The sequence below is a fragment of the Syngnathus floridae genome, chromosome 1, assembly GCF_059516105.1.
Source record: "Syngnathus floridae isolate MCC-2025c chromosome 1, RoL_Sflo_1.0, whole genome shotgun sequence".
NCBI lineage: Eukaryota > Metazoa > Chordata > Actinopteri > Syngnathiformes > Syngnathidae > Syngnathus > Syngnathus floridae.
The window spans coordinates 24,380,680-24,400,954 of record NC_142413.1 but is presented as its reverse complement, the minus strand read 5'-3'; the positions used below and the strand labels follow the sequence as shown (position 1 = coordinate 24,400,954).

Below are 20,275 nucleotides of genomic sequence, written 5' to 3'. Positions count from 1 at the left end.
GTGCTTGGTAATTTGGCGTACAGGGACTTTATAATTTGATCATTTTTCTAATCGTCATTCATCACATTGTCAGCTTCGGTTCTCAAGCGAGCCCTCGCTGACACTGTCTCATCATCTTCCTGTCTGTGCAACAGCAAGGTCTTTTTTATCTTTTCTTCGTCTTCCTTATCTTTCACTTTTCCTCTCATCTGCCCACATTTTCTCTTCTCAGCTTCCAATTCCCATTTTACTATTAGGTGATAGCCGTCTTTATTCTTCTTTGCGCCACATTTAGCATCAATTGATTGCTTTAGGTTATTCAACGAATTCGATTTCAGCTGACCATCAAACTTGTAATCGGTTATCCATTTATGAAGATATTTTATATTTTCAGGGTCGACCCCTTCCATCAATTTCCAATCTTTGCATTTTAATTCATGTCGGGGTAGCGGCTTTTGTTTGCTATTTGATTTTCCCATGGTTTATTTTTCTAAATTTCAGAGTTGGCAATTCGTATGGCACCTACCGTGTCCTAAAGCCAACTTTGTTCACAGCACAGTGGTTAAATGTTCGATGTGTGGTGAGTCTCCTTTCACCTTCCCGGAGGAAGCGGAGAGTCCTTGCATCTGCGTCCACACAAAGCCACTGTTTACAGTCCTGTGTGTTTATATAGAGGAGAGCTCTAATGAGATCACTCTCAGTCAAGCCATACACACACACAGACACACAATGCGCACTTTTATAGTCTCACAGGCAAGCAGGGGAGTCCGCCCTCCCGTGAATTTTAACAAACACTTCAAGTTAGGAGGCCCCACGATATCTCAGCGGAATTTAACTGCTCTGAACACCTGTACTTCTATTAGGAAACAGAGGAGTCCGCCCTCCCATTGAATTTAACTGACTAAGTCAGGGGACTCCATCATCCCAGCGGAATTTAACTGTTTCTAATTGCACTTGATAGGGTCTAGAATTGTCAAGGTTTCAAGTGAACTCTTGTCACTGCACATTCATTAATCAATATTCATACTCACAGTCTGCTGGTTCTTTCCCTCGGATGATCTCGTCAACCACTTCGGCGTCCAGCCGACTTGATCGAGACAGCCCCGTGAAAAGGGTTTCTTTATATGCCTTGGCCAAGGACTTGTCCTGTGTCGAAGAAGTCAGCCGAACGCCTTCCGGTCTGAAGAGATCCCGGACGAGCCTCCAATTTCTGTCAGGTATTTTCTCTGACTGAATATCTGTATAAAAGAAAAGCATCAGCAGAATAAACAAGTGAGGCAGAATATTGAGTTTTTCTCACGAGGAGCGCATCCAGATTTACAGCAATCTGACTACACTAAAAATCTGTTTGCACTCTTCGCTCTTTTTATTTGGAATGCCCTACCCACAATGTGAGACTAGCACCTAATAGGTGGGGAGAAGGCGTGGGCTTTGTCTCATTAGAGAAGAAACGAGATTCTATGTGAAACAAGAAGTCACAGACAAGATGTCATGAGAAATGAAAGTAATGCAAGGACAAAATGCTATGTGAAACAAGAAGTCACAGAAAAGACGTCATGAGAAAAGAATGCAAGGACAGAATGCCATGTGCAGACATCAACAAAATGGATTGAGCTATCAACAACTTTCTTGGATTCCCAGAGGTGTAGAAGGTCAGGAAGCTCCAGCCAGCATCGTTTGACTTGTTGTTGACAACAAGGCGAAACAGCAAGCATTCTGTGCAATAATCGTATTAATAAGTACTCATTAGGGAACGCATGATAACATATATATACAATTTATCTAACAACAACCAACCAATTATTCCTATTAAATGTAGCGTTGCAAAATATTAAATTCACAATTTAGCATCTTCCAATTCCCGAAAGCATGTTCTGTTGTTTTGTTTACTTCTAATTTCTCATGAGGGCTTGACACTAACATGCACGAGTGTGGATTAGTTTCTGCTCGCAAACAGATTTCTCTCTTTTTCTTTCATTTTTATCTGTCAAAATTGTTTCTGTTCTGCGGTGTAAATTGAATAGACAACAGTCTAGCAAATTTCTTTATACAGAAAGTTTAGCCAATCTTCATCATTTTAACACATACGCACACACATGCACAGCTCTCGCGTGCAAAAGGTAGGTCCCAGCAGTAATGATTCGTCACAGGTTGGCCATTTCCCGCGGTCGATCATGAGCTGGTCCCTCCCATGCACACGAGGACAGCACATTCTAATTTTTTATTTCTATTTTTATTTATCTTCTAGAAGCAAGTTGTATTTCTTTACCACTTGATTTGCATATTTTAACTTTAGTGTACACACACAATTTGATCTCTAGTCATTTGTCATTGGGCATACAAACAGCATTGTCATACTTCTTGGATGGACAGGACTTCTAATAATGTGACCCTGACTTTTTTTGCTGTTATATGGGGGAGGGTACAGGTCTGTCAAGCTTGGATACAAGTTTTGTGTATGAGCGGAAGGCCCCTTTTGCTCCTCTGCTTGAGCTGCGCCTTCAGCTTCGGCTGGAGCCGTGGCCGGGACAGTGCGCCTGCGCACTGTGGCCTCATTGTCTTCTGGCCTGACAAACATAGTCGCAGACTCATCACTTTTCATCTTTCTATCTTTTGTCTTTTGGATTTGTTCTCTTCTCTCTTGTGAAGCTTTCAACCACATTCTAGCACAATTCAATTCACTCTCTTTTCTTTTCTTTTTCAGTCCCTTTGTTTTCCTATCCACACTCTCCTCCAAAACATCAACCACTATCTTCCTCACTTCAACTTTCAACTTCCCTTCTACTCCATACTTTATCTTCCACTTCGGCATATATTGCATACAATTAAGAAATCTACTCGCCATGTACTTCTCATCTCCGTCAAGAGGTAGAGATTTAGCGTTTTTATTTCCCATCTTAATTTTAGTAGTTTTAGGTTTTACAATTTCTTTTCCTCAAAAATTATTATTATAATTATTATTTATTTATTTATTTATTTGAGGATCCTCAATGCAGGTTTAAATTGACCTTTCAAAAAATTACTAGCCTGTATTATTGCCGTGGATCAATGCTAGAACTGCTTTTTAGTCAATTTATCCTACCAGTCACACACTCAATCACACAAACTCCAGCGCTTTTTTAGGCCTATCCAGGGATGGGTGTAAAACCCTCCCAAACAGCTTTGGAAAAACGGACAAAAGAAAGAATCTACGCCCTTCTTCAATTAAGAAAAAGAAGCTCTGTTTTTCTTAGCCCGTTTCTTCCACTGGGACTAGAATCCCAACTGTTTCATGGCTTGGAAAAACCAAAGCCGTATTCTCATAGCCCGGACAAACCAAAGCCGTATTCTCAGCTCAGACAAACCAAAGCCGTATCTCATAGCTCGGACAAACCAAAGCCGTATCTTTAGCGCGTTAACTTACTTGTCCCCTGGTTCGTTGCACCGCCGGATCCTGTCAATCCACCTCTGTCAGACGAAGGCAGACCTAAGATGCTGGCCCAGCGAAGAATTCTCTTCCCAGGACTTTCTTTTCCAGGTCCTCCTAATGGACGCTGGCTTGTCGACAATGCAGCACGTCCTCCTTCGCCGGCCAGTTGGTGGGTATGAGGATCCCGGGTTTCGGCACCAAAATGTTAGAGTTGTGCACACTCCAACTTATTTTGCAAGAACCACACGGGAGACAAGTAAGTCCTTTTAGACACCTGCAGGTGGAGAGTCCATTTGTCGCTGTGCGTACAGCGATGTTCGAATGGAGGTCTGACTCTTGGCTCCTGCAAGAGCATTTTTATTAAGAGAAACAGGGTGGGGGTAAGAGTGGACTGAATAGAGAAAGCCCTTGACCTCTAGTCAAAACATAGCAAGGGGTGTTTTACGACTTTGTGTAGGATGGGACAAGCTAGGTTATTTATTACAGGTTGCATTCCAACATAATCATACGGTAAAGATAACCTGGAAAACCCTGACATCCCCCCCCGGAAGTCTTTTTAGGGCTCAAAAGTAGGACATGTCCATGGAAAAGAGGACGTCTGGTCACCCTAATTTTGCCCCCTCTTCTACCCCCCAAAAATTGTCGGGAGCCGCAAAAAACAACAACACTTGTACAGTTTTGAACGTTTTCATATTTAATTTATTTTACCTGATACAACCACTGAATATAACAACAGAAGTGCAGTATGCATTTGTTGGCGTTCATTGAAATACCGCAATTGCCGGACTATAAACCGCACCGGATTATAAGCCGCACCTGCTAAAATTCAGGGATATTTCATTTTTTTCTTACATAAACCGCACCGGACTATAAGCCGCACGTGCACATGAGTTTTTTTACAAAGAGAGACAGTACATAGAAAACCTTTTTAACGTTTTAATAACATACTTGAACATGTCTTTCTAAACATTGCCTGTGACGCAGCAGTAGTACCGCAGCAACGCGGAAGTGTGCACGCGAGTTACTAGCAAAGAAAGACTGGACACAGAAAGTTTTTTTTAAAGCTTTAATAACATACCTTAACATTTCTTTCCAAACACTGCCTGTGACGGCAGTAATACCGCAGCAACACGGAAGTAACACAGCAAAGTCACTGAGAGGCGACGGTAACACAGCAGCAACACGGTAGCACAGCACTAACAGGGCTGGTTAAGAAAAACATACCAGTAAAAGTAAAAAAAAGAGCTGTCTTCATCTTCCTCCTGTGCACTGAAACCATCGAAGTCTTCCTCCTTAGTGTCCGATTGGAATAGCGTTAGATATCCTTCGCCTCACACTTTCTCAGTCTCTCTTTCGTCGTCAGTTTTATGCATTTCTTCGAGTGTGAAGAGGGTCTGTTCATGCTAATCTTATTCATACACGAAGCACTAAATTAAATTCAACTAGCGAGCGACACGTATAGCTTAAAAGCGGCATCATATGCATTTCTTTTATCCACCATAATGACGGTTTGTGTATAAAATCTTCCTGTCTTTGTGTGAATGTGGGTGTGTGCGTGATGCGCGAGACGATCACGTCTTCTTCGGCGCATTATCTCTTCTTCGTCTGTCTCGCTCTTGCTTCCTGCTAGAGCGCCCCCTGGAGACCGGAGGCCGTAAAAATCCATAAGTACGCTCCAGAGTAGATACAAGATAATGTCATCAACATCGGCTGACTTTGGCTTAAAAGCGGCATCATATGCATTTCTTTTGTCCCCCATGATGACGGTTTGTGTATAAAGGCTTCCTTTCAGTCATGTCCGTCTTGATCGCGTTCTGCATGATGCGCGAAATGTAAACACAAACTAGCACGTCTTCTTCGGCGCATTATCTCTTCTTCGCCTGTCTCGCTCTTGCTTCCTGCTAGAGCGCCCCCTGGAGGCCGGAGGCCGTAAAAATCCATAAGTACACCGCGCTGCCGTTTAAGGTTCAAAGTAACCTTCTGAATAAAATGCATTAAAAGTTCACATTCATTACAACTTGTTTTTGGTGAGCAAAATGTCAGAAGAATTGAATTTAAATGCTGATTGATTGGGTTTTAATACAATGCAGATGGTCAAACAGCGCCACTGCTTTGTGTAATCTCTGAGTGATATGGCAGAGTAAGAGAAAGGGTTTAGAGCACAGGTGTTAAACTCAAGGCCCGGGGGCCAGATACGGCCCGCCACATCATTCTATGTGGCCCGCGAAGACAAATTGTGCATCAAATTCGTGTGTCATTACTAGAATTGCAAATTGTCTTCACTTTTAATATCTTTTTTTCTTAAATATTTGACCAGTTTTTACTCGTCTGATTTGAAAACGAGTTATTTGTCAGTTTGTTTTGTAGCTTTTACTGTATATAATAGTTTTAAGAGTAAAAGTGATCAAGTCATCACAAAAATCACGAAAAAAAATCTTATATAAGCCGCACCTGACTATAAGCCGCAGGGTCCAAAATTTTGGAAAAAAAGTTGTGGCTTATAGTCCGGAAATTACAGTAAACTGAAAATTAAAAAATAATATTAATGTATTAAAAATTAAACATACATTAACTGTGAACTGTAGGCCTATTTAAGTCATTCCTATATTTGTGTAAAACTAAAATAAAAACTACCCCACTTTAACATACATAAAACATTTAGCTGCAGCTTTGCAGCTTTAAAAATTAATATAAAATTAGGAACGTCTTGCCTGTTTAATGTAACTTCTGTGTCTGAAGTTCGCTGCAGATCTTCCCTATGTTGGGTTATAAGATATGACTTTCATCTTCATGCAGGACTGGAGGCTCTCATCTGTGAGGCGGCAGCGGTATTTGGAATTTATGAAGTTCATGCTCGAGATAACTTGCCCTTATATGTATGTTGAGTCAAAGGCATAATTGTTAACGTGTCAGGAATGGCACTCCATTTTTGAAAAACAAGTTTCTTCTGACCAAAGATTTCTTCAAGCTCCGCTGTCAGCGATTTGAACTTATTTACCCACATATCTTTATCCGCTATGTCAGCCAGTTTAGTTTCTAGATCAGGCTTACTTACGCCGGTGAATGCAGCTGTGTTCAGAAGAGATAGATCGATGTCCAGCGGTGTGACAGGGAAGGAAAGAGTAGGTTTCTCCTTTTTGAAATCACTGAATCTTCTCTCCAAATGCAGCTTGCATTGCAATGATGCCACGGTAAAATTAATCACAATCTATTTGATTGTTCGCTTCTTTGAACTTTCTTAGGGAGGGGAAGTGTAAGAGCAGATCTTTTTGCGCATCTCATGCAAACATCTCATCAGGATGCCTCCTGGGCACCTCCCTGGGGAGGTAATCCGGGCATGTCCCACCGGCAGGAGACCCCGTGGATGACCCAGGACACGCTGGAGAGACTATGTCTCTCAGCTGGCCTGGGAAGGCCTTGGGATCCCCGGGATGAGCCGGACGAAGTGGCGGGGAGAGGGAAGTTTGGGAGTCCCTCCTAAAGCTGCTGCCCCCGCGACCCGACCCCAGATAAGCGGAAGAAGATGGATGGATGGATTGATGGATGGATATGAATTTGCTGACTAGCGACCTTTTCTGCCATTTTCCTGTCCTGTTCCGGTCTTTGCGGAGAAAAGCATTTCTATAATTTTCCGAAGAATTTCCTGCTTGTTTTTAAAGTCGGAGAATAGATGCTTTGATATTTATATAAACAAATCTTTCATATATTCTCCGGCTGTGAACGGCTTAGCCCTCTTTACAATCTCCAGAGCTACTACAAAACTACTAGTGCTAGTTGACTGTGGACAGATAATCCACTTCTTGAAAGATTGTTTGCTCTCTTCACCTTTTCGTCGCAATTCTAAAATTGCCCTCTTTCGCTCATCTTCGTATGGGTATTTTTCAGCAGTTCTTTTGTATTTTTCGTTTGCCCTCTTCAGCTTTTTGTAGCAATTCTACAATTGCTCTCTTTCGCTCATTTTCGGTTGGATATTTTTTGGCAAATGCAGAGTGCTTGTTTAGTAAATGTCTGTCAACGTAACATTTTTTTCTTGTCCGATAACTTCTCACCACACATCTAAAACAAAGGTAAGCCAGCGTCATTGGCAATGAAGGCAAATGAATGTGTCCACACTGAATTAAACTCTCAATTTTCTTCCGGAATTTCTTTATGATTAGCCAATTGCAGGATTTGCACACAACAAAAGCCGCCAGCACGTAACGGCGAAGGCTAATGATGTTATGTGGCTGATGTATATTTTTGTTGACAAATTAGACATTAAAAATAGTCATTTTGAAATTGGATAGCATCAACTCAAACTCCAAAATAAACCAATAATATGAATTTAAATTAAAAAAATACCCTTACCGTATTTTCCGTACTATAAGGCGCAGGTTTTTTTTTTTTATAGTTTAGCTGGGGGTGCGATAAGGAACGATTTATATGTCAAATTATTAACACAATGTGTTTATGAATATTACTTAATCATTAACACATTACTTACTTAGATCTATATGACTGTATTGTAGCGTTACCAAAGTACCAGGCAAGTCGTGGGTTTGGTAACCGGCTCTGTTTTTTCTACAAAACAAGAGTTCAACATATGAGCCAACACACAGTGTGTGTAGCCTCACTCTAACAAAGCGCCCGGATCGCTCTTCCCATCCCCCCCCTCCCCCTGCTGCCATTATGGCCTCCCTCGGCAATCAGAAACTGTTGAACTCTAACAATATACAAGTTGCTACACTAAATAAACTATACAGTAATCTCTCGTTAATCGCGGTAAATTGGTTCCAAAAACCCCCGCGATAAATGAAATCCGCGAAGTATGGTCACCCTCTCATCTGTACATTTTTTATTTTTATCTGTAAATTTTTTGTGTGTCAATAAATGTATATGAAACCATCCAGCCATCCATCCATCCATCCATCCATCCATCCATCCATCCATCTTCTTCCGCTTATCTGGGGTCGGGTCGGGGGGGCAGCAGCTTCAGGAGGGACTCCCAGACTTCCCTCTCCCCAGCCACTTCATCCAGCTCGTCCCGGGGGATCCCAAGGCGTTCCCAGGCCAGCTGAGAGACATAGTCTCTCCAGCGCGTCCTGGGTCGTCGCCGGGGTCTCCTACCGGTGGGACAAGCCCGAAACGCCTCCCCAGGGAGGCGTCAAGGAGGTATCCTGATGAGATTCCCGAGCCACCACATCTGGCTCCTCTCAACATGGAGGAATAGCGACTCTACTCCGAGTCTCTCCCGGATGACCGAGCTTTTCACCCTATCTCTAAGGGAGAGCCCGGACATCCTGCGGAGAAAACTCATTTCGGCCGCTTGTATCCGGGATCTTGTTCTTTTGGTTACGACCCATAGCTCGTGACCATTGGTGAGGGTAGGAACGTAAATTGACCGGTAAATCGAGAGCTTTGCCTTTTGGCTCAGCTCTCTCTTTACCACGACGGACCGGTACAGAGTCCGCATTACTGCCGACGCTGCACCGATCCGCCTGTCGATCCCGCGCTTCATCCTGCCCTCACTCGTGAACAAGACCCCAAGATACTTGAACTCCTTCACTTGGGGCAGGATCTCATCCCAGATCCAGAGAGGGCATTCCACCCTTTTCCGACCAAGGACCATGGACTTGGATTTGGAGGTGCTGACCCTCATCTCGACCGCTTCACACTCTGCTGCGAACCGCTCCAGTGAGAGCTGTAGATCACGGAAGCCAACAGCACCACATCGTTTGCAAAAAGCAGAGACGGAATGCTGAGGTATCCAAACAGGACACCCTCAAAGCCTCGGCTGCGCCTAGAAAATCTGTCCATGAAAGTTATGAACAGAATTGGTGACAAAAGGCAGCCTTGGCGGAGTCCAACCCTCACTGGGAACGAATCCGATTTACTGCCGGATATGCGGACCAAACTCTGGCATCGGTGATACAGGGACTGAACAGCCCTTATCAGTTGGCTCGGCAACCCGTACTCCCGAAGCACCCTCCACAGAACTTCCCGAGGGACACGGTCGAACGCCTTCTCCAAGTCCACAATACACATGTGGACTGGTGTAGCAAACTCCCATGCCCCCTCGAGGATCCTGCCGAGGGTGTAGAGCTGGTCCAAGGTTCCACGACCAGGACGAAAGCCACACTGCTCCTTCCGAATCCGAGGTTCGACCTTCCGACGGACCCTCCTCTCCAGCACACCTGAATAGGCCATACCAGGGAGACTGAGGAGTGTGATTCCTATGTAGTTTGAACACACCCTCCGGTCCCCCTTCTGAAAGAGGGGAACCACCACCCCAATCTGCCAATCCAGAGGCACCGTCCCCGATGACTACGCAATGTTGCAAAGGCGTGTCAGCAAGGACAGCCCCACAACATCCAGAGCCTTTAAGAACACCGGGTGGATCTCATCCACTCCTGAGGCCTTGCCCCGAGGAGTTTTTTAACTGCCTCAGTGACTTCAACCCCAGAGATTTGAGAGTCCACCTCAGTCTCCAGGCCCTGCTTCCAAAATGGAAGGCGTGTAGGTGGAATTAAGGAGGTCTTCGGAGTATTCCCCCCACCGACTCACAACGTCCCGAGTCGAGGTCAGCAGCACGCCATCTCCACTGTCAACAGAGTTGACGGTGCACTGCTTACCCCTCCTGAGACGCCGGATGGTGGACCAGAACTTCCTCGAAGCCGTCCGGAAGTCATTCTCCATGGCCTCGCCAAACTCTTCCCACGCCCGGGTTTTTGCCTCAGCACACACCGAATCTGCGTTCCGCTTGGCTATCCGGTACCTGTCAGCTGCCCCCGGAGTCCCACAGGCCAAAACGTCCCGATAGGACTCCTTCTTCAGCTTGACGGCATCCCTTACCACCGGTGTCCACCAGCGGGTTCGGCGATTGGCGCCACGACAGGCACCGACCGCCTTACGGTCACAGCTCCGGTCGGCTGCCTCAACAATGGAGGCACGGAACATGGTCCACTCGAATTCAATGTCCCCGCCTCTTCCGGGACGTGGGAAAAGCTCCGCTGGAGATGGGAGTTGAAGCTCTTCCTGACAGGTGATTCTGCCATATGTTCCCAGCAGACCCTCACAGTGCGTTTGGGTCTGCCAGGTCGGACCGTCATCTTCCCCCACAATCCGAGCCAACCCACCACCAGGTTGTGATCAGTTGACAGCTCCGCCCCTCTCTTCACCCGAGTGTCCAAAACACGCGGCCACCAATCCGATGACACAACTACAAAATCGATCATCGAACTGCGGCCTCAGGTGTCCAGGTGCCATGTGCACACATGGACACCCTTATGTTTGAACATGGTGTTCATTCAATAATCCGTGCCGAGCACAGAAGTCCAACAATAGAACACCGCTCAAGTTCAGATCGGGGTGGGGGGGGGGGGGGGTCGTTCCTCCCAATCACGCCCTTCCAGGTCTCACTGTCATTGCCCATATGAGCATTGCAGTCACCCAGTAGAATGATAGAGTCCCCGGAAGGAGCACTCTCCAGAACTTCTTCTAAGGACCCCAAAAAGGGTGGGTACTCTGAGCTGCTGTTCGGTGCATAGGCACAAACAACAGGTCCCCCCCCCCACCCCCACCCACCCGAAGGCGGAGGGAGGTTACCCTCTTGTTCACAGGGGTGAACCCCAGGGGAAGGGGGACCCACGTTTTATTTTCGGGCTGTGCCCGGCCGAGCCCCATGGGCGAAGGCCCGGCCACCAGACACTTGCCTTCGAGCCCCACCTCCAGGCCTGGCTCCAGAGGGGGGCCCCGGTGACCCGCGTCCGGGCGAGGGAAAACTAGGTCCATATATTTCATTCATCATAAGTCTTCTGAGCCGTGCTTTGTCTGGCCCGGCACCTAGGACCCTTTTTGCCATGGGTGACCCTACCAGGGGCATAAAGCCCCAGAGAACTTGGCTCCTCGGATCATAGGGGCACGCAAACCCCTCCACCACGATAAGGTGACGACTCACGGAGGGGTGAATTAAATACAATAAAATAATAATAAACATACATGATATTAAATTAAATAACAGGAATAAATAATATTCATTTCAAAGTAATCAGCAACATTAACTCAGGAGCACAATATATAAAATATTTTAACCTACAAAACCAAAATGAATTAAACAATTTGTGCTGTTTTTTTAATCAAAATGAGGCAGCATGACGGAGACCATATCCATGGCTGCAGGTAGTATCAGCTCTTCTGCAATTGTGTTTTTTTTTTTTTTTTTTGCATTGAGCAATTTGGTATGCTGCTTTGTATGATGCTTACAGTGCTTGGTGATTGACTGAAGTAGCATTCACAAAGTGAGATGATCGTTGGCAATGTTCAGCCTGTTTTCGCTAAAAAACCTCAAGCATCTTATCAGCGTGATTGGGGTGTAATGACTTTAAGTGCCGCCTTAATTTATTTGGCTTCATACTGTCCGCTGCCAACATTGTAAGGCACAGTAAACACACCAGTCTTTCCTCGTCTCCCATCATAGTCACACTGAAGCCGAGCGCTACGTACGCTTTGTCATATTTCCTTGTCTTAGCTTTTGTTTGACTCTCAATTCTCTTATCTCTGTCTCTTTCCGCCGTTCTTTTCAACCCTGTTAAATATTTTTCCATGTGTCCCACTGCACTTTTTATCGCCTGCTCCGCGCTGTGTGCGCGTATGGTCCGTGCGCTCTACACTGTAGAGCGAACACTCCCTGCGCACACTCTTACAGTGATACCGCCACTCCCACCTACTGCAGTGGATGTCTAATTACCCTTTAATCTAGTACAGCCAAAAGAAAAGCATGTTCCCTGGTGTCACACGCGCCCCCCTTGGTAACGCATCGTGCCCCCCCAGGGGGGCGCGCCCCACTGTTTGAGAAGGACTGAACTATACTATAGTAGTAATGTGTTAATGATCAAGTAATAATATATATAGTTTACGATATAGTGTTCATAATTTCAGATGTAAGTCGCTCCTGATTATAAGTCTCACCCCCGGCCAAACTATGAAAAAGAATTGCGACTTGTAGGCCGAAAAATATGGTTTATGTGTGTGTATGTGTGTGTGTTTGTGTGTGCGTGTGTGTGTGCATGTGTGTGTGTGTAACCAATTGCACGATAAGCATGAATGTAAATCCCTTAAATGTGACCTTAAGAATTCCTTCAGTCTGTACCCCAATGTTTCACTACAGGCCTGCTGGGATGGCAGTCATTGGTCTGGCGTTTGGGCAGTACATTCTGGAACCTTTCTTTATGCCGTGTGATACTCCACCTATTGCTGTCAAACTGATCACAGCCGTTGGCCTTGGTACGTATGTATTTTTTTAGAGCTGAGAACACGAGCTGTTCTGTCAAATAGGGTTGCCAAACATCCCGTATTAGCCGGGACGTCCCTTATCTTGTACGGGACCTCAAATATCCTATATATTGACTACCAACTTTATTGTCACACTACTACAGATCCTAGATCGGATAAAACGGCAATGTCACATGAAGTTCTTTGCTCAAGCGCCACTCACTCTGCCTTTCAGGCATCATTACGTGCATGAGTTATAGGCAAATACGAGTGCAATTGTAGCAAATACTACCAAAAAAAGTAATGTGGTAACGTGTAGTGTTGTCTGGTCAGTTAAGCCTGTAGGCAGTGACTCAAAGAAAGCCTAATGCACAAAAGGGTCGCATGAGCAAAAGGTGCTAGAAATATCAATGAGTTCTTTGCTACATTACTACAGAAGTTGATAAATTTGCAGTTAGTGAGGCCTCATATGTGTATCACACCGTAAAACACAGACTTCCCTGTAAGCCTTAATGGTACCTTATTTCATTACTTAAATGTGAATGCTGGCTCTCCCACGAAAAACAAAAAAAACTGGAAAAACACAAACACGCATGCACGCAAGCACACACACATACACGCGCGTGCACACGCACGCACGCACGCACACACACACACACACACACACACGTGTTAATTGTCACGAGCTGATATATTTTGTTCTGGTTCTTCATCTTCTTCATCTCTTCTTCATCCCTGAGCGTCCCCTCCAAACTATTCCATCGCTTAACCCCACAGATTGAAATACAGAATGTTTTTTTTTGTTGTGCGTGCCTTCCTTATCCTGAAATTAAATGTTCCCCTTAAATTATAACCCCCTTCCCTTCCAGTGAAAAGATTCTGAATGTGAGTTGGCAACAGATTATGTTTTGCTTTGAAAAGTATTTGTGCTGTCCGGAATTCCACGATATCTTTGAGTTTGATGAGTTTTGACTGTAAGAATAATGAATTTGTGTGATCCCTGTATCCTGCCCCATGAATGAGCCGTATTGCTTTCTTTTGTAAAATAATAAGTGGATATATTGTGCTTACGTAATTATTGCCCCAGATTTCTATATAGTAAATGAGATATGGAAGAACTAGTGTATTATAAAGGATGCGGAGTGATTTATGATCCAGTGCCTGTTTTGCTTTATTTAGTACTGCGATGCATCTTAAGATTTTGATTTGTACATGTTTAACTTGTGATTTCCAACTGATCTTGTCATCTATCGTCACCGCTAAAAATTTAATCTCATTTACTCTTTCAATACTAACCCCATCCAGCTGTATCTCTAGTTTCAAATTAGTTCTGTGATTACAGAAAAGTATTATTCTTGTTTTACTCAGGTTTAAGGATAATTTATTGCTGTTGTCAAACGCACCTCTTGCATTAAGGTGCCCCCGGCTTCCCGGTAACGGGTTTGTTTTAGCCGGGTTCGGAGATTCGTCCATAATCTAACCACCCGAGTTAAATTAACTCCACCGGAATCAATCTAATTTCTGTACGACGCCAATCCCTCTCAAGTCACCCGAAGCTCGAGCCGAGTAACTCAATTCGAGGCAAGACTTCGAAGTGACCGCATCGTATTGATGGCTCCCCGCTAGTGTTTGAAGTTCTTATTTTGTTACGGATATTTTTTAGATGTCTTTGTTAAGACCTCAGGGATTCGTTTGTATAGCGCACCCAAGCACTAGTTTTTGCCGAAGTAAATGTTGATATGGGTCCGTTCCACTTGGTCGCTCATGCAGCGAGCCGACCAACTTTTTCATTCGAAAGAGAATCGAATTAATAAAAGTGTGACAATAATAGCATTTAAGAAGAAAATTAATGCACTTTATATGATTAATTCTAACTTCCTATACGTAGATCTAGCACTTGACCGTCGGAGTTCTTCACCCCACTTAATTGCTTCAAAAAGAATAGCAACTTTCTTAAACCGAATAAAAATGTCGTGCTCTATTTAGATTTGCCCAATAATTAATTTGGAAGGCAAGTCTACTTTTTGATCGTGTCCCATTTAGCTTTTGACGCGGCCCGACAAAAAGGGGAACTGGGCCGCGCCCGACGGACAGTTGAAATACTTTTATCCTCCGCCAACTTCACTGATTTATTTCAATCGTCGTCGTTATGTATTTAAAGGAAGTAATTTCTCAACCGAATTCACTTTTAACGAAATCAACTCTTCCGTTAAATATTTACAAAAGTTTTTAATTCTCTAACTTGCTCAGAGTTACTTTTTACGCGGCCCGTCAAAAAGGGGAAGCGGGCCTGAGCCTTTCAAATAGTTAGATAACTTTCCATTCTACACAACCCAATAATCTGATTTAAACACTTCCTTTAATTTATTCAGACGAAATAACTTTCGAACGGATCGCAATTCACTCGTGGCTCAAATAACTACGGAAGTTATTTAAGTCTCTAACTTGTTCAAAGTTCCTTTTTACGTGGCCCGTCAAAAAAAAGGGGAAGCGGGCCTGAACCTTCGGTTGCATATTCAGTACAAATCCGCGCACAACGAAGTAAGTAATATACAAAACACATTTATTGGAAAAAAAACATGGAATAGAATTACAAATCTCAATTACTCCAGAAACTGAACAATTTCACTCACTGATACCCGTGTTAATAAAATCATTCAATCCCAGAACAATTCGATTGCAAAACACAGTTCATAAAAAAGGGAAGAGGTAAATACCAGCTACGTGCTATTTTTGGTGGAAGCAAAGTCGAGTGATCAGTTCGATCTTGCTTCTAAAATCCGAATTAGGGAAACAGGCTGGCCACGAGGGAACCGGCGGCCCGATGACTATTCCCCCCTCTCGCTAAAATACATAAAATATGGAAATCCCTCTCACCTATCTCTCTTTATAAAGTTGTCCAGTCCAATTTTTGGGAGTAAATCCAAGTTAATTTCAGTCCAGTGATCCTGCGTCTCACACAAAGATCTTCGGGACTTTGGAAAAAAATCTTGAAACTCCTCCGGGCCTCTTCACGTATAAGCGCTCTTTTGGGGGAAAGAGCCCTGAAGCTGTTTCTGCAGGACCTTTTATAGACCCCTCGGTCCCCCCCCTCCCCTTTCTTTTCTCCTGTACTTTCCCTATAGGGTAAGACTGCCCAGTTTTCCCACGCCTATAGAAGGTACTGGCCAGCTTTCTCACGCCTATAGAGGGACTGGCCAGCTTTCTCACGCCTATAGAGGGAACTGGCCAGTTTCCCCACGCTTGGTTATCTGTGGCCTTCAGCAGCTGTTTCCGCCCTGACCACGCAGTACTTTCCACCAAATGCACAGCTAGTGGCAAAACCTTTCACTTCCCCTTTTCTTCTCTTTCTCCTACATGAAAATAACTTTTTAAAGTTACGCTTCAATTCACTCTGAAATAAAAATCCAAACCCTTGACCTACTTTTCTAAACAATTTATGTCACGCCACTATTCTCATAGTGACGGGTCTCTTGATCGAATTGACAAATAATATTGCTTAAAGCGGTTACAGTATACATTTTTAGCCAAGCAAAGAATCAAAATAAAAATCACATTTGTGCTTCTCCAAACAATTTAGGTCACGCCACTATTCTCATAGTGACGGGTCTCTTGATCGAATTGACAAATAATATTGCTTAAAGCGGTTACAGAATACATTTTTAGCCAAGCAAAAGAATCAAAAATAAAAATCACATTTGTGCTTCTTCAAACAATTTATGTCACGCCACTATTCTCATAGTGACGGGTCTCTTGATCGAATTGACAAATAATATTGCTTAAAGCGGTTACAGAATACATTTTTAGCCAAGCAAAAGAATCAAAAATAAAAATCACATTTGTGCTTCTATGCGTGACTCACACTCTGACACCGTGCTACTCTTTTTATTTCTATTTTACCATGTTTAGCTTATTGGCTCCTCTTTTGGTCTCACGTTTTAGTCTGGCGCCATCTTTTGGACAAATTTGGAATTTCAGCTCTGCCAATTTATTCCTGTGAACAATCCATATTCTACCATTTGCACCATCTCTGCCCCCATGTTACATGACATCCTCCCCTTGGATTGAAAACAGGTATAAACTATCCCTGATTCCCAAGAGCTACTCAGCCATGTCGTCGTCGTCTGAGATATTCACAACCTCAGCGGTCGTTGAAGTAGGGCAGGCCGCTGCCATGTCTCCCTGTCGGGCGATCTCTGCGAGGGCGTTGATCAGGCGCGACAACCGACCAGCAGCGTTGTCGTCGTCAGCGTGGTTCTCCACGGCGAGAGCTCCCAGCTCCGGTGGTGTTGATCCCTCTGTGGCCACACTCTCGACATCTGCCTCTTCATTCTCAGCCTCGCTCCCGCGTCCTCCGTCTCGAGCCTCATCGTCGTCCTCAGACTCAGACGGAGCTGCATCCACATCCAGCGGGCTTATCAGCCGTACGGGGCTGATGGGTGAGTCGAGGGGAGGATCATTATTGTAGCCAGGCCCTCCATACGTACGGCTGCCGTCTGGATCCCGACGCCCCTCGCAACCCTCACATGGCTCTCTGCACCGGACGTAAGACCCATCCTGGGTCCAATGTCCAACACACCGTCCTCCTCCCCGATGCGCAGGCCGGACAAGCCCCACAGGGGCCTCGTTGGGCATCTCCATAGGTCGGTGTAATCCATATCCTGCGTTTGGGTGCGTGTAAAAGTCAGCCGGGAGAAAGCGATGAGGAGCGCTCACTGTCAAACAGCGCCCACATTGCCAATGTGAAGTGACGCATCGGGTGCCGTTCTGTTGACGCCAGGTCATGTGAATCAAAGGCCAGATAGTGCCGTAGGTTCTTCCTGCTCCATGCATGAGAACCGTACGTGCCATCAGGGGCCCTGTGGTTGTCTCGAGCAGAGTCGCGGTGGTCATCAAATCCGCACATCCTTCCCAGCCGAGATGGTCCAAGCTGGACTGCTCTCCCTCTTTTACATACAGACCGTCAGGGACCAGCCAAGCCAAACTAAAGCCGGTCTGATAACAACAGCTTCCCATATAAGATCTCCCGATCACCCAGGCCAATTTCATATTGGTCATTCCGCATAGGATGCATTTAGGTGCATCCGCAATACGGTGTATAGTCTGTAACACATGGAAGCACAAATTTTAACATTTTTCAGGTTACACTTCAAACAATCACCCCTCTACCAGCCCCTCTTCTATACAATAGAGGGGCTTCTCTGCGGCTGCCCTCCCGCCTCTCGGGGCGGGAGGGGAAAAAAAACAGAGTATGTAAAAAACCAGGTTATCATTGCCAATTGGTCCACCACTTCGGTCCAAAGTAACACAGACAATGACCCCCATACTATGCACCAGAGTACGAGTTTGGCCGTACGCCATCTCCACGCGACAGAGGTGCGGGCATGCTGGTCAAGTCTGGCTACCATCTTTATAACATACATGGCCATTCCTATCACTAATATTGCTTCTAATATGACAACCCCGAAAACAACATAATAAACAAAAATTGACACCACTTCCAAAACACTCCACAAAATAAGCAATACAATTTCGGCAATACCTCTGGGTGTATTAGGGTCAACATACATTCGGCCATGCATGTAGACTACAAAAAGACCCAAACCCATCGTGTGTCTTGTGTATAAAAATCTCAAAATCAAAACCTTGAATATTGATATGACCAAAATCACGGGGCGAGTGAGTTGTTGCAAATCCCAAGACCCAGAACAGCAGTAGGCTGTCCATATACTAAATAAAACCCAATATTGAACTTCGTTACTCACTCTCATCGCTCCTGGCCTCCCTCTTGGATTTAAAAACCCACTTGAGCTGTTTGTTGCCATTATTAGTTCCCTTTTTTGTTTTTCTCTTTTGTCTCTTGAAGTTCCGGTCTCTGAGCTGTCAGGCTCAAATGCCCTACTGCCGCCCGACTTCTCCTTTTAATAAGACGTTCCGACCACCCCTCTTGTGGGCTGTCATTTGCCTAACTAAAGACGCCCCACTCTCGCGGGGGTCGAATAAAATCTTCTTAATACTTCCTTTTATGGCAATGCACAGAGTCGCTGCTATTCCTATCAATGCAAACCCTACTAGCACCCACGCCCAGATTGGCCCCAGTACTACCTCCAAGGCACCATCACCAAAGGCCTCAACCGCGGCACTTGTTACTGACTGCAGCGCCGCCCCTATTTTCTCATACCAAGTGCAATCATGAATGTTTTCTCCATGGCCACATTTTATCCAATGCTCTGAAGGGGAGAAACATGTTCCGTTATTGAAAATTCTATTGGGGCCAATCCAATCAAAACCCATAAACTGCCGCCCCTCACACAGACTCTTTCGGAACGCACGCCCTTCAGCAATCTGTATCAGCGCAGGCAGCCGATAGGGGATAGACACTGGCTCGCTTAAATTTAGCAACCCTTCATTTTGTACCCAGGTATTACAAGGCGCCCGGTTTCTAGCGGGCTGACGCCTCCACCTGTTTTGTGGCGAGACGTACTCCCACAAAGCTCCTTCTACACTCCTGTATCCTTCATCTTGATATTTATCTAAACAATATTCTTTCCAATTAGGCAGTGTAACACATTGTTCACGAGCTAAGGTAATCAAACATTTTGTTTTCTCAGTGTTACAAGTCATCGCCCAGGGCCGAGGATTCACATAAATATATGGGGAGTACATTCCTGTGGGCTTGATATCAGTCTCTTTTGAATATACCGTTGACATAAATTGGTATTGAACCCAGTAATTTGTTGTTACATTTAAACAGGGTATAACCCATTGCTTCATTTCATACCCATTAAATCCCCACCATGTCTTGGCGGGGTCTCGAACTTTTATTTCAGACCATGCCTGTAAAATTCCTTTCACTGTTTTGTTTGCTAAGAGACTGGCACAGTTGTGAACCCACCTGGTGCCCAAGACGGATCGCTTGATCTCATCCAGGTCACATCTTGGCGACTTCCCAACTGTCCAATCCCTCCCATGCAATCCAGCATAAATTTTCCCCACTACACATTGGTCAATTTTGTCAAATTCTCCCGGAGTTACCGTCAACAAATCGGCAGGAGTGGGTAACCGTTGAACCCATAAGTGCCTTGCTGACGGGTATAACCGGTGTCTGCCCTGGTAACTGCTGGGCACAGCAATCCGTGTTTCTACCTGCCATAACCATGGAAATGAACTATTTAGCCAAAATTCAAAATCTACTGGTTCCTTATTTGGGTTGAACTTCCTCCCTCCCCTTGTTGACACTGCGACAGGGGACTTCATTTTTTGGAATTTAAAGGCCCACATTATCACATGATAATTATTCTCACAAAATTGTCCCACGTTAAAGTAACACGCATTTAACCTACTAAAAACTCTCTGACAGTCCCAAAATACTGACTTCTGGCTGTCGGACAAACTTCTCGGCACCCGGTTAAGGCGACGCTTACTTGAATAATCCTGAGTTTTTTCGCAAACCAAATCTAAACAACTCCAGCACGGCTCCCATCCGGGATAAGTGCCACGGCACGTGGAGTTTTTCATTGGGGCCGGGAATGAAAATTCATCCGGCCTCTTTCCACTCTTTTCCCAATACCCTCCTTTTGATTCGGGCAACGGGACACACGAGGCATTGCTATACCATTCCGCATACTCTTTGCCCAT

General features: G+C 44.9%; 1 protein-coding gene across 2 annotated transcripts in view; it reads left to right on the top strand.

Annotated features, from left to right (window-relative positions):
- slc7a11 (solute carrier family 7 member 11) overlaps nucleotides 1-20,275 on the top strand; it is a 195,422-nt gene that overhangs the window by 69,500 nt on the left and 105,647 nt on the right. For both annotated transcript variants that reach the window (XM_088390002.1, XM_088389996.1), the window contains exon 3: nucleotides 12,534-12,649. In XM_088390002.1, the coding sequence (XP_088246128.1) occupies nucleotides 12,534-12,649 (116 nt within the window). The remainder of the gene's footprint in view (nucleotides 1-12,533; nucleotides 12,650-20,275) is intronic.